Source organism: Eurytemora carolleeae, unplaced genomic scaffold (genome assembly GCF_000591075.1).
Source record: "Eurytemora carolleeae unplaced genomic scaffold, Eaff_2.0 scaffold1698, whole genome shotgun sequence".
Taxonomy (NCBI): domain Eukaryota; kingdom Metazoa; phylum Arthropoda; class Copepoda; order Calanoida; family Temoridae; genus Eurytemora; species Eurytemora carolleeae.
Genome location: NW_019397664.1, coordinates 34830 through 47755, shown reverse-complemented (window position 1 = coordinate 47755; position 12926 = coordinate 34830). Strand labels below are relative to the sequence as shown.

The following is a 12926-nucleotide window of genomic DNA, read 5'->3' as shown; positions in this document are numbered from 1 at the left end:
ACTCGAGAACAATGTTTCAAACATTTCGAATATTTGGTTTGGTTAAATTCTTCTTCTTAATTAGAATTGAAGGTATTTTTAGGCAAGTATAGTTATATACAGGGTGTCCCAATAAACATGGGAATTCAGTGACGAATTCGATATCGTCTTTTCAAATAATTCTTTGATTAAGTATAGTGTTACCTACTGGTGTTATATTATGACTTTTGAAATTAGGTATTACAATGCTAATTCGTAACAAAGACGATATCCAATTCGTCACTGAATTCCCATGCTTTTTGGGACATCCTGTAGTATACATCCATTGTATACAGTAATCATGGGTTAACTTTTACTTTTTATACTGGGTTACCCTGACCCATACAGGATGAGACTTCAGAGACGACGGACAGGGTAACCCTCAAAGGAAGACACTTCAGATACGACTTACAGGGTAACCCTCAAAGGAATAGACTTCAGAGACTACATACAGGGTTACCCTCAAAGGAAGAGACTTTAGAGACGACTTACAGGGTAACCCTCAAAGGAAGAGACTTCAGATACGACTTACAGGGTAACCCTCAAAGGAAGAGACTTCAGAGACTACATACAGGGTTACCCTCAAAGAAAGAGACTTCAGAGACGACTAACAGGGTAACCCTCAAAGGAAGAGACTTCAGATACGACTTACAGGATAACCCTCAAAGGAATAGACTTCAGAGACTACAGACAGGGTAACCCTCAAAGGAATAGACTTCAGAGACTACATACAGGGTTACCCTCAAAGGAAGAGACTTCAGAGACGACTTACAGGGTAACCCTCAAAGGAATATACTTCAGAGACTACATACAGGGTAACCCTCAAAGGAAGAGACTTCATATACGACTTACAGGGTAACTCTTAAAGGAATAGACTTCAGAGACTACATACAGGGTTACCCTCAAAGGAAGAGACTTCAGAGACGACTTACAGGGTAACCCTCAAAGGAAGAGACTTCAGAGACGACTTACAGGGTAACCCTCAAAGGAAGAGACTTCAGATACGACTTACAGGGTAACCCTCAAAGGAAGAGACTTCAGAGACGACTTACAGGGTTACCCTCAAAGGAATAGACTTCAGAGACTACATACAGGGTTACACGCAAAGGATGAGACTTTATAGACGACATATAAGATTACCCATAAGCTTTTAATGTTTAAAACGGCCCACTAAACAAAACAATGCCCATCATTAGTAGTATTACCAATAACTACCTGTAAACCTTGTTTCTGTTAATCTTGAAAATATGAAGTGGATTTATTTTCGTCATTTTTGTAATGCTTTTAAAATTAAAACAAATTTTATTTTAAATTTTCTAAGGTTGTTGTCAACAAAATATTCTTATAAACCTGTATCAATATGAGTGACCCAGTATTTTAAAATTAGTCAAGGCTCAAATATAGAAAACTGTTTAACCCTAAGTTCGACCCTTAGTTAAAATATTTTAAAATTCATGATTTTATCATTCTTCAAGACATTTTCATGTTCACGCTTCAAACTTTGTTCTGTATTTTACTTCTATTTAGTTTTATATTTAAAATTCAGTGATGGTGATGGACCAAACCTCTGTAGAGTAAAAAAGTATATGTTAGTTCCACATTTATTGAAAATATATTTCGGTCTGGGTTGACCCTCGTCAGTTCTAACGATATAATAACCATCAAAATCGATAAAAAATTTAAAAAATGAAAAAATCTCAAGAAGATAAACAAACAAAAAGATTATTCAAAATAAAAATTTGGGCTGTCAAATGTACACAAGGGAAAAGAACTCAGATTATGAGATGGAAAAAAGATAATTTGCAAAAAATATTCACTTTCAAAAAAATGTTTTAAGACAATTATTATTCCTTGAGATTGTTTCTTCACAAAGATTAAAAACAAACTGTGTAGATGTGTGAATATAGAGTTGGGGTGGGGGTCTATTGTACAGTATTGTATTGTACAGTATAGTATTGTACAGTATTGTATTGTACAGTATCTAACTGATTGTACAGCATTTATTGGTAAATTTTTAAATTTACGAAAGAAAAATTTTACAGTCATGTGGTATATCTTGAAAAACAGTTTTAGCTAGGTTTAAACTATTTATGCAAAAATTTTCGAATAGATTTAAGTGTTACAAAAGTTTTCGAATATATTAAAGCGTTACAAAAGTATTCGAATATATTAAAGGGTTCCAAAAGTTTTCCAAAATATTAAAGGGTTACAAAAATATTCGAATATTTTAAAGGTTTCCAAAAATATTCGAATATATTAAAGGGTTCCAAAAATTTTCGAATACACTGAAGGGTTCCGAAAATTCTCAAAGTGTGATAATCTTAGATAAAATTTAATTTTAATGCAGTTATTATAAAAATAGCAATCACCATGCATGATTTCCACATCATAGGGAAAAAAGAGAGAGGGGGAGGGATTGATTAAGAGCAGTGTAACTGGATGTTTTTATTGGAGGTTTTAACTAAAAGTACTACAATAAAATCAACAATACAAGGTTTTAGAATATCTATTGTCTCAACCATGTATGCACATTTCTTGCTAAGCTATTAAGAGCAATTAAAGAAGGAAAAATTTAAATTAGCCTAATACATATCTACAGTATATAGATATCAATGAATTATGTATGAGTATATTATTACGGTACAGAATACTAAGTGGTAGTGAGTATATAACAAGGCAATCTGGCAAACATACATAGATAAACTTCAGATTCATTCAGATATATATATTTACAGGATACAGGATACAGAATACTGGATACAGAGCACAGTATACAGGATACAGGATACAGGATAAAGAACACGTTTGTGTTTATGTTTATGCATAGGTTTAGGTTTAGGTCTAGGTTTAGGTCTAGGTTTAGGTTCAGGTTTAGGTTTAGGTTTAGGTTTAGGTTCAGGTTTAGGTTTAGGTTTAGGTTTAAGTTTAGGTTTGGTTTAGGTTTTGGTTTAGCTTTAGGTTTAGGTTTAGGTTTAGGTTTAGGTTTAGGTTTATGATCATATGAAATTTAAAACTGAAAGTTTTCTAAATTTTGTTTTTACATATTACAAAAAGTATACTAAAATTGAAATATATTAAAATGCATAGATTGCATTTTAAGCAAAATATGTCTCTCTGCATAACAAAGAAGGACCCCCCACGTTGTGGAGATATTTGTAGAAACCTATGAAGTAGTATACTACAAGTTAACGAGGATATTTGTGATATAAATATACAATATTGTTGTACACGTCTACGTTCTGCAAGTTATACAACATATTGGGACAAGGAACTACTACAATGTCTTTGGTTGTCATAAGAAATTCTATTAAAAGAGGAGTTTTGATTTTCAACTATGTAAAATTAAAATTGTAAAAAGTTAATCAATAACGTGTAGAACTTCTAAATCTCCCTGAATTGTATATCTAATTGTTTAGTAGAGGTTACCTAACCCTATCTAAGTATAAAGAATCCTGCAAAGCTTCTTTAAACCAACTAGACTACACAAAGCATGATTTCGACGAGAACAGGCTCCAAATATTTTAAAAGCTTGACATATTTGTTTTAATTACAAATGAAATGAAACACAATAAATATCCAAATTTGATTAATTTCGAAATAAAAGTGACGTTTCGTTTTAACTCTAATACTAGATTGACCCCCATCTTGAAATTCGTCTCAGGTAATAAGGTTTTGGTGGGCGGGTCAGTTGAAAAAGGGAGAAAATGATTTGGAAATATGTGTTTTATGTTTTTTTACATTTTTATAAAAAGAACATGAATCTAAAAAGAAATGGAAATCATTATTGAAAAATATTGAAATATTCATTTTTCTATCTTCAATAGTTCAGATCTCCAGTCGTTTTATTTAGTGCTATTGTTGAATGTTGACTAAGAAACTGGTCCAATTAACAACCAGATAATGATACTTCATTTCAAAGAACAGGAATCTCTCTAAACTCGAAAGAAATTCGACCTCAACTTTTGTGTTGGATAATTCTGATAATTCTGATAATTCTGATAATTCTGATAATTCTGATAATTCTGATAATTCTGATAATTCTGATCGCTTGATCTCGAAATCCACTGTGGATACTTTTAATATACATTTTCCATATCTTTATTTTAGACATGCATTCCCTAACAATAGAGATTAAATTAACCTTAAAAGATTAGATTAACAAAAAATCTCGATATCCTCAGTATAAAATTCGAAATTTCAGATGTCAAACGTCTCCAAGATTGGGTTGCAAAGATTTAGAGATTTAAAAATCAGCATGTGTGGTATAACCTTAGTACCTTTTTTAAAAAAACGAAACTATGAAATTTGTTTATTGTGAAGTTTTATATTGTCTGCTTTTACTCCTCCCGTGCATTGCTTGCAATATGCTGCAATTGCTTACTAGTTACATGCATTTAGCAATTAAAATTATACGCAATCGTACGAATTGGCATACCAAATGTATCATAAATAGTTGCCTTAATTAAGGTTAACTAAGGGGTTGAGTCTTTGCCACAAACTCAAACTTTCTAATCCCTATCTTTGAAACTCAATGCCATAAACCATAGATATTTTAAAATATGATTTCTGATAGATCAAATTATCTAAGTTTGAAATATCAAAGATTTTCAACATTAGGTTGCAAAGATGTAGGGATTATAAAATGTAAATTTGTGGGAAAGAATTAATTCCTTTTAGAAAATGTGCGATAGAAAAATACTTTCTTAAAATGGTGAAGCATCCCTATTTACACTGTTTTTTTTTTCCGAGGTCTAAAAGTGACATTCTCTATACTTTTGATTTCTTATTAAGGCAGTTTAAAGTGCCTTGTTAAAGAATTAAAAGTAAGTTAACTAACAAGTAATTTCTAAATTCTTTGTTTATGGATTTTAAAGTTAGGAATTATCCTTTTTTGATTAGAAAATATTTCTGCCTTAAGCCAAATTTTTAAATTACAAATGAGACCTTTCACTTTTGGTACGTAAACATACAGTGTCCATTACATCATAGTGCAAGAAGAATCTGAAAGTGGTTGATTTTGCTAAATTAAAACTAGATTTGCATTCATCGTGTCCTCAACATACATATATACACATCTATATTATAATATATATACATAGATATACAAGTATATCTATGTATATATATATTATATGCACTTGTATACGAATATAACTGGATTTTACAATATGGCCACATTCTTAAAACTAGATCTATCGCTGTAGGGGACACAAGTGACTTAAACTGGACTGAGGGTAATAAATAATTGTCCTTTAAAAATTCTGGTTAAAAACTTGAAACATGGTACTCCTTGCATAAATTAATTTTGATTGTTTTTAATGAGCAGGCCTTGAAAAGTCGGAATTAGGAAATGCATCACACTCTCCTCTCTCAACTCTTAGAACAAAATCATCCCTTCAGCCTATATCAGACAAAACAAAATAAGACCAAAAATATTTCCAGAAAACATTCAAATGTAATTTCTTTAATTATACAAAGTGTTCCAATAAACGTGAGAATTGAGTAACGATTTCAAGAGCGTTTTTGATTTTTGCTTTAGTATTGTGACACCTAGTACACGCAGATTTAACAGTTCTGTCCTCATCAAAGCTGCAAGCTGCGACTTTAAATCACATAATTTCTTAATTTGCTTTTTCCCTTTTTACTTTTTTTTTGACAACTAAAACCGAAGGCATCCCTTATCATTTTTCTGCTAGAGTTAAGATTTGGTTTGAATGTTTTATTGTTATACAATTGTCCTCATTCATAGTTCGTTTTGCAGGAATATTACAAATGTAGTTTTGCAGACTAAAAAAACCTTTTATCTTTTTACTCACAGGCGTAACTTTGTTATGACTTTCAAATTTGGAATTAAAATTATATTTCAGAAAGGGACTGTGAGCGTAATTTTATGTTACCTTCAATGCAAAAATGACAATGCCCGATTTACAACGGTACCCTTGACAGCTTTGTCTAATCCATGCATGGATCAGAAATAAATGTTTTTGTTTCTTTAAACTGTTATTTTAATAGTTTCGGTTTCTGGCGAATGTGAATGCCGCATTTTTTGTTCATAAGCAGAAATGTAGAAACTCACAGAAATAAACACTTTTCGAGTCAATAACGCCATCTTTAACATTTTGGATCATATTAAGGTCTAAAAGATACCGTTGTAAGTGAGGCATTGATATTTTTGCATTAAAGGTCACTTGAAACTACGCTTACAGTCCCTTTAAACACTTGAAACTACGCTTACAGTCTCTTTAAACACTTGAAACTACGCTTACAGTCCCTTTAAACACTACGCTTACAGTCTCTTTAAACACTTGAAACTACGCTTACAGTCCCTTTAAACACTTGAAACTACGCTTACAGTCCCTTTAAACACTTGAAACTATGCTTACTGTCCCTTTGATAAATACAATTTCAAATTTATTAGGACACTCTGTAGTTTACAAGAACCTTTATTTAATTAATCCATATTGCAATTAACAATTAAATATTTTTTCCCTTGGAAAAGTGCATAAATTAATTCAAAGGAAAAAATCTAAAAAATGTCAAAACTATTTAAAGTTTCATTTCGAACTATTCTTACTAATTGGTACTTTTACAAGTTTTGCAGTTAAAATTCATTTTTAATGTTAAGTGTAAAATGTAAAAAACATTAATTTAATATTAATATGAAAATGCATTAAAAAAGTAATGTTTTGCGCGCATAAAGAAATATTTATTAAACTTTATTATAATTTAAAATGAAAGAACTCACCACTAAACGCTACTATCTCTTCGGTCAGTGTACTGCAAATTACTGCAGAACACACTGAAAGCTTCGTTGAGGGTGAAAGGGTAGGAAAGTACGTGTGATTGATATAGGAATATCATAATAGCTCAGACAATTTAAGTAAAGAAATAATTAAAGTACAACCAATTATAGACACCTAGCTAGACACACAAAACATAGACACTTGGATACCTAGCAAGACACATAAAACATAGACACTTGGATACCTAGCAAGACATATAAAACAAATGCACTTGGATACATAGCTAGACACATAAAACATAGACACTTGGATACATAGCTAGACACATAAAACATAGACACTTGGATACCTAGCTAGACACATAAAACATAGACACTTGGATACCTAGCAAGACACATAAAACATAGACACTTGGATACATAGCTGGATGCAGGAACATGAGGACACTAAACACATGGGAATTTAGCAGAGCTAATAAACACATAAAAACTATATAGATCCAAAGACACATATATAGACACATAAACACAGGGCACTAGACATTTAAACAACTAGCAAGACACTTAAACACATAAACACGAAAACAGCTAACTGGACAAATGAGCATATGAACACATTAGATAACTAAATGGAAAAAATAAACAAATGGCCACACAGACACCTAGATAGAACACTAAAAACATAGACACATAGACAACTTACCATACATATAAAAACACAGTTACGAGACACACAATATATATATATAGACATTGCAGGACTCTTAGACAAAAATAGACAGAGAAACACCTAGCCGGGCACGTAAACACTAGAGATATGAACACATAGCTAGACAGGAGACACACAAACACATAGTAACATCCAATGCACCACTTGTACTTCCTGAAAGTCTAAAGAGGTTTAATACTATGCACATTTTTTGCATTCTCCATTTTTTGTAAGATATATAATAAAATGCAAGAGAAAACTAAATTAAATGCAAATTCTAAATATACTTTACAGAGTAAAGCTTCAAAGGTATGTATATAAGGTAAAATTCTAAATTGGTTTTTAGGATCCAGGGAACACTGGAATTCGAATAAAAAAATGACGAAGGATGTAAAAATATAAACCCTTGCAAATTTCACATAAAATACATATTTGACACATAAGTAATTATATTAATTATCGGTATTAGAAAATTTTCCTTTTTTAAACGCTCTTGATCCAGCGAATTAAAATATGGAAAAAATATTTGAAAAATTGAAGAATTGGCAAATTCTATTTAACCCTAAACAGTCTGGGGGGGAGAGAGTTTGGCGCCTCCCCCCCTCTGTAGTTTTTTTTTGTCCTAGCACTCTCATTTTTTACACTATCACCGTGAAATTATTTGACTTTTAATAAATAGTAATTTAATGGATTTTTTTTTTTAAAATATATTTTTAATTTATAGAGTAGGGCAGAAAAAAAATCCGCTCTGTGAAAAAAATCAAAAATAGTCCATAACTTTTGTCACTAAAGCTACAGATCTAAAAACTTTATTTTTAATTTTTGATATTTGTTTAAAACAAAAATTATTTTTTTTTTCTATAAGCTTGCCTTGAAAAATTGGGCTATGAACATGTATTTCAACCCTATGCCTATTATCTAAGGCCTTTTTCTAGGAGGGGGCGTTTTAAAGCCGACCCTTTCTTGAAAATTTATCATATTTTATTTCATTTCATGCACATGTTACAACTTTGAAGAAAAGGGCGACTTCTCATCGATTTTTGCGTGAGAGCTTGCAAATCTAAGGATTCCAGCGAGCGAAAACTTACGCAAAAAATTTTAGTTCGTATTTTGCAATCTTTTTTACAAAATTTCGCATTTTTTCGCGAAAATGAATTAAGCAAAAAATGCGAAATTTATTTCTTACTTTCCTCCTTTCCTCTACCATTGAAAGAATGAACATATTTTATGTGTTGTAACTATTTTCTTCCTCTGAATGGTTTCCTCTCTAAACCTTTATGAAAATGTAAAATCTATTTGTTCCTGTTCCCTTCTTGGTTTCCAATTTATGTTATTATAAATAAGCTGGGATTGTTCCAACAATGTCAACTGATAAAAGGAAAGATTTCTAGGTTTTCTTTACAAACGTCAATTCTTAATACTTTACCGCCATATCTTGAAAAGCTCTATATAAATATCAAAAAAAGATTTTTCGGGATGAAAAAAATATTTTGTTACCATTAAAGAATATTTCTATTACAAAACATCTTTTTATATCGGCCACCAAAAATATAAAGTAGAAGTGTTAGTGTAGGATGGGTAAAAAAGTGAAACCACATATTATGGATAAAAGCAAAGGAGTCTTTGTCATAAATTCTAATTTTCTAATCTGTATATCAGTGCATTAGATTCTATAATCATTTTAAAAACATTCTAATTTGTATAATAATATTAATACTGAAGAAGAGATATTGTGAGTATTCTCGATTAACAACTTGAATGCGATGTATTTATTTAACGAGATTTTAAAAAATGCCATTATGCCATAATTTAGAATGGGCTTGACCAATGACGAAACACCCGTTTAATGAAAATAGTCATGCAACTGCAACGGTTTCCTATCTTCTGCCTTCTCTTCCTTCCCCCCCTCCCCCATCAAAAAAAACTATCTAACTATCTATTTATCAATACAAGATCTTAAATTGATAAACGCTATTTGAAACAGAAAGTGAGGACTGAGTAAATTGTTTTTTTATTTACCAGATTTTTGGAGTTGGCAGAAATAGAAATATTTTTAATCAGTCATAATTATTCTTTAAATATAATGTGATATAGAGTTCCTGTCCCACCTACAGGGTGAGTCCAGCAGCTCGATAGGTTGAAAATATCTTCGTAATTGAGTTGATATAAGCAGCAGTCCTGGAAATATTAATAAGATAAAGGGCTGATATAGAAAAATAAACCTAATTAAAAAATATATGTTTACCTCAGATCTAATCCTAGATTTAAATCCTCGGCTGTCTTCATAATACTAACTGCAGTTTTCCCCATTGCCTGATCCAATCCAGAGTGCACAATATCCTTCTCAGATGCTCCAGACATTCGTGATAAGAATTCCAGGTTGGGTTTAATTGAAATACCTTCTTTGGCTCCAAAACTATTCTGTAGTGAATCCTGAACCGATTTCAAAAGTTGATAATTAGACTCTCTCTCATATTTAAATGTGAGACGACCATACGATACATGATTCAAGTTTTTCAGCCACTCAAAGTAGGACACAGTCACACCACCAGCATTGACATACAGGTCAGGGATGATTAAAACCTTTTTATCTTGAAGTATTTTGTCTGCAGCAGGAGTAATTGGACCATTGGCAGCTTCAGCAATAATCTTGGCCTGTACTTTATCAGCATTTCCTTTATGAATAGCTTTCTCCATAGCAGCAGGAATAAGAATATCACATTTCTCAAATATTAGATTCTCTCCCATGTATGGTTTAGCACCAGGATACCCAACTATAGTTCCATGTTCTTCCTTATACTTCTGTAGATCCAAGGGATCTATACCTTCCTTATTATAAACAGATCCATCCCATTCTGCCACCCCAACACATTTAGCTCCAGCTCTAGTCAGGTATCTACAGGTATGGAAACCAACATTACCAAATCCTTGGACAATGAATGTTTTTCCAGCCCAACCTTGAGATTGTCCAATCATTGACATGTATTTTGGTTCATTTATAAAGTTTTCAATTCCATGGAAAACACCTCGTCCAGTTGCTGAAGTTCTACCATGAATGCCTCCCATATTGATAGGTTTTCCAGTGATGCAAGCAAAAGAGTTAATGTCTCCATGACCAACTGTGTTTCCGTAGGTATCTGCAATCCAACCCATCTCTCTCTCTCCAGTTCCCATATCAGGAGCAGGAACATCAATCCCTGGACCAAGAAATCCCTTCTTAGTGAGTTCTAAAGCAAATCTTCTTGTGATTTTCTCTAGTTCATTGTCACTGTACAGCTTGGGATTGATTTTAACGCCTGCTTTACCACCTCCGAAGGGAACATTGACACAGGCACACTTGTAGGTCATCAAGGCAGACAGAGCTTTTACTTCATCAGAGCAGACATCCATGGAATATCTGATACCCCCTTTGCATGGAGACCTAAATAGATATACGCTCTGTCATACTATATAGTTAATCGGAATGGAGAAATAATCAACAAAAATGAAATTTATACCTGTGTTGAGAATGCTGGGATCTGAATCCTTTGATCATCTCATATGTTCCATCATCTCGGAGTAGAGGAAAGTTTACTTCTAGAACATGGCTGCAAGGTTCAATGATCTTAAGAATACCCTGAGCCTTCCTAATCTTATCCTCCCTAAGCAAAACACAATTTTTTCATTCAATTCTCACTGAAAAAATGTAAGGAATTTGGATTGATGCGTCCAAAATTTGTTCATAAATAATCATTAAACTAAAATCATTATTGAATTTCAATTGAAAAATTCGATTATATGCTAAAGATGTGTGCAGAGTTTTTTTTAATCATTTATACATTGTTTTAAGTACAATTTAATCTTTATTTGACAAATAAAGTAAAACACTTGGCAGAAAAAAATTTACCTGGATAACTTAAGTCCCTTCATGTCCACGTCCACAAGACGATCTTGGATGAGAACACAGCTTTTATGGAAGAAGTACTCAACCATTTCGAAGAAGCCCGGATCTTCTGCTTCAGGTAAATGACGAAGACGATCTGGGATCTGAAGTGCTTGCGGCACAGCTCTTACAGTACTCTAAAGAAATAAAGTTTATATATTTTTTAGAAGTAAATTCAAATTGGACTACATCAAACCATGTTTAAAATTTTTACATTTTTTATATCTTTCTATATTCTATATGTACTTACTTTGTTGACATGTCTGTTTATATCCAAAACGGCTGAACCAAAATGTTGAAACTTTATTATTTTTGAATATACACCAATATAAACAGAAAAATCCACGAAAATATTTGATTGCATAGAACGATGCAAAATGGCGACTCTAAATGCTATATTTAAAAGCTAGAGAATTTTTACTGAAAGAAAACTCGAGTTTTAGAATAAATTTTATTGTAAATTAATCCTGGGCACTTAAAATAGATGAAAATAAGAGGAATTTAAAGTGCAAACTTTAAAACATATCGATCCAATTATACTAAAAATTAAACATTGATAGATTAAAAATATTATTCTTATTAAATACAAACAACTTAATTAGACGTATCCTCAACGATATATTTATATGTCAGATCATAAACTTGCCTTGTTGCATACTGTTCCAGTCCTCAGCGCCTGTCCCTGAAGAAGAATGCTAGCGCGCCGACTAGTTTGTAGAGAATTCAGTAAACGAGAAGCCATAGTTCCTTAAAACGTATTAAATGTTTTAATGGTTTGAAAAACTCATATTTAACTTCATTTAATTAATTTAATCTATAAAACTTAAAACTATAATATGAATGATGAATATATGTTAGCAATTAAACAAACTATTGTAATTAAATCTAATACCTTGCGTATAGCCGCTAAGTCACAACCGGAATGAGTTTTTCAGGTTTGCGGATTTTTTCCTCTCTTTTCGCAGATTGCTTAAGGGAATTTTTCCAAGAAAATAAATACTTTTATTCTTGATTGAAACGTGCTTTTCTGTAAATTACAGGGTTGCCCGCAAAGAATAAAAATTCAAAAACATCTTTTGTTAATCCATGGTTTATTAAACCATTTTTATAGATGCTATCTTACACCAACGGTTATTAATATCTTATTTTTGAACACATCGTTTTATGATAGAATATTAGATACGTAAAGTAGATCAAAACTAAACTAATATCAAGCATTTCTTATTCACATCTCTTCAGTGTGTATATAAAATAGGCCCCACACAGGTTTTCATTATAGTTTTAACCATATCTTTAAATAGATAATTTGTAATTAGACAGGCATCCTACGATAAAAGCAGGCCTACTGGGCCTACCAGGCTTAAGGGGTTAGGTCAGTACTTACAGTATGGGAGGAGATGGAGATGGAGGGGGGCCCGGGGGGGAGGGTCATATTACAGTTTTAAAAATTAGTTAAACTGTTTTTTTTATACTGTACACCTATTCTATTGTAAGGGGGGGGGTCTTATAATATCTTAAGAATACCCACCCCCCCC

The 12926-nt window shown here is 32.1% G+C and overlaps 1 protein-coding gene across 1 annotated transcript; it reads right to left on the bottom strand.

The window, feature by feature from the left end:
* Positions 1-9501: 9501 nt before the first annotated feature.
* LOC111715409 (glutamate dehydrogenase, mitochondrial) lies at positions 9502-12394 on the bottom strand. The gene is made up of 6 exons (XM_023490721.1): positions 12284-12394; positions 12038-12138; positions 11356-11528; positions 10967-11110; positions 9715-10890; positions 9502-9647 (listed from the first exon to the last, which is right to left on the bottom strand). The coding sequence occupies exons 2-6, from the start codon at positions 12131-12133 to the stop codon at positions 9578-9580; spliced, it is 1659 nt and encodes a 552-aa protein (XP_023346489.1). The 5' UTR covers positions 12134-12138; positions 12284-12394; the 3' UTR covers positions 9502-9577.
* Between the last annotated feature and the right edge of the window lie 532 nt (positions 12395-12926).

Coding starts and splice junctions, on each gene's coding strand:
- LOC111715409 (XM_023490721.1), bottom strand. CDS start 12,133: ATGGCTTCTCGTTTACTGAATTCTCTACAAACTAGTCGGCGCGCTAGC. Junction 11,111..11,355: donor AAGGGACTTAAGTTATCCAG/GTAAATTTTTTT, acceptor TGTTTTGCTTAG/GGAGGATAAGATTAGGAAGG. Junction 9,648..9,714: donor AATCTAGGATTAGATCTGAG/GTAAACATATAT, acceptor TAATATTTCCAG/GACTGCTGCTTATATCAACT.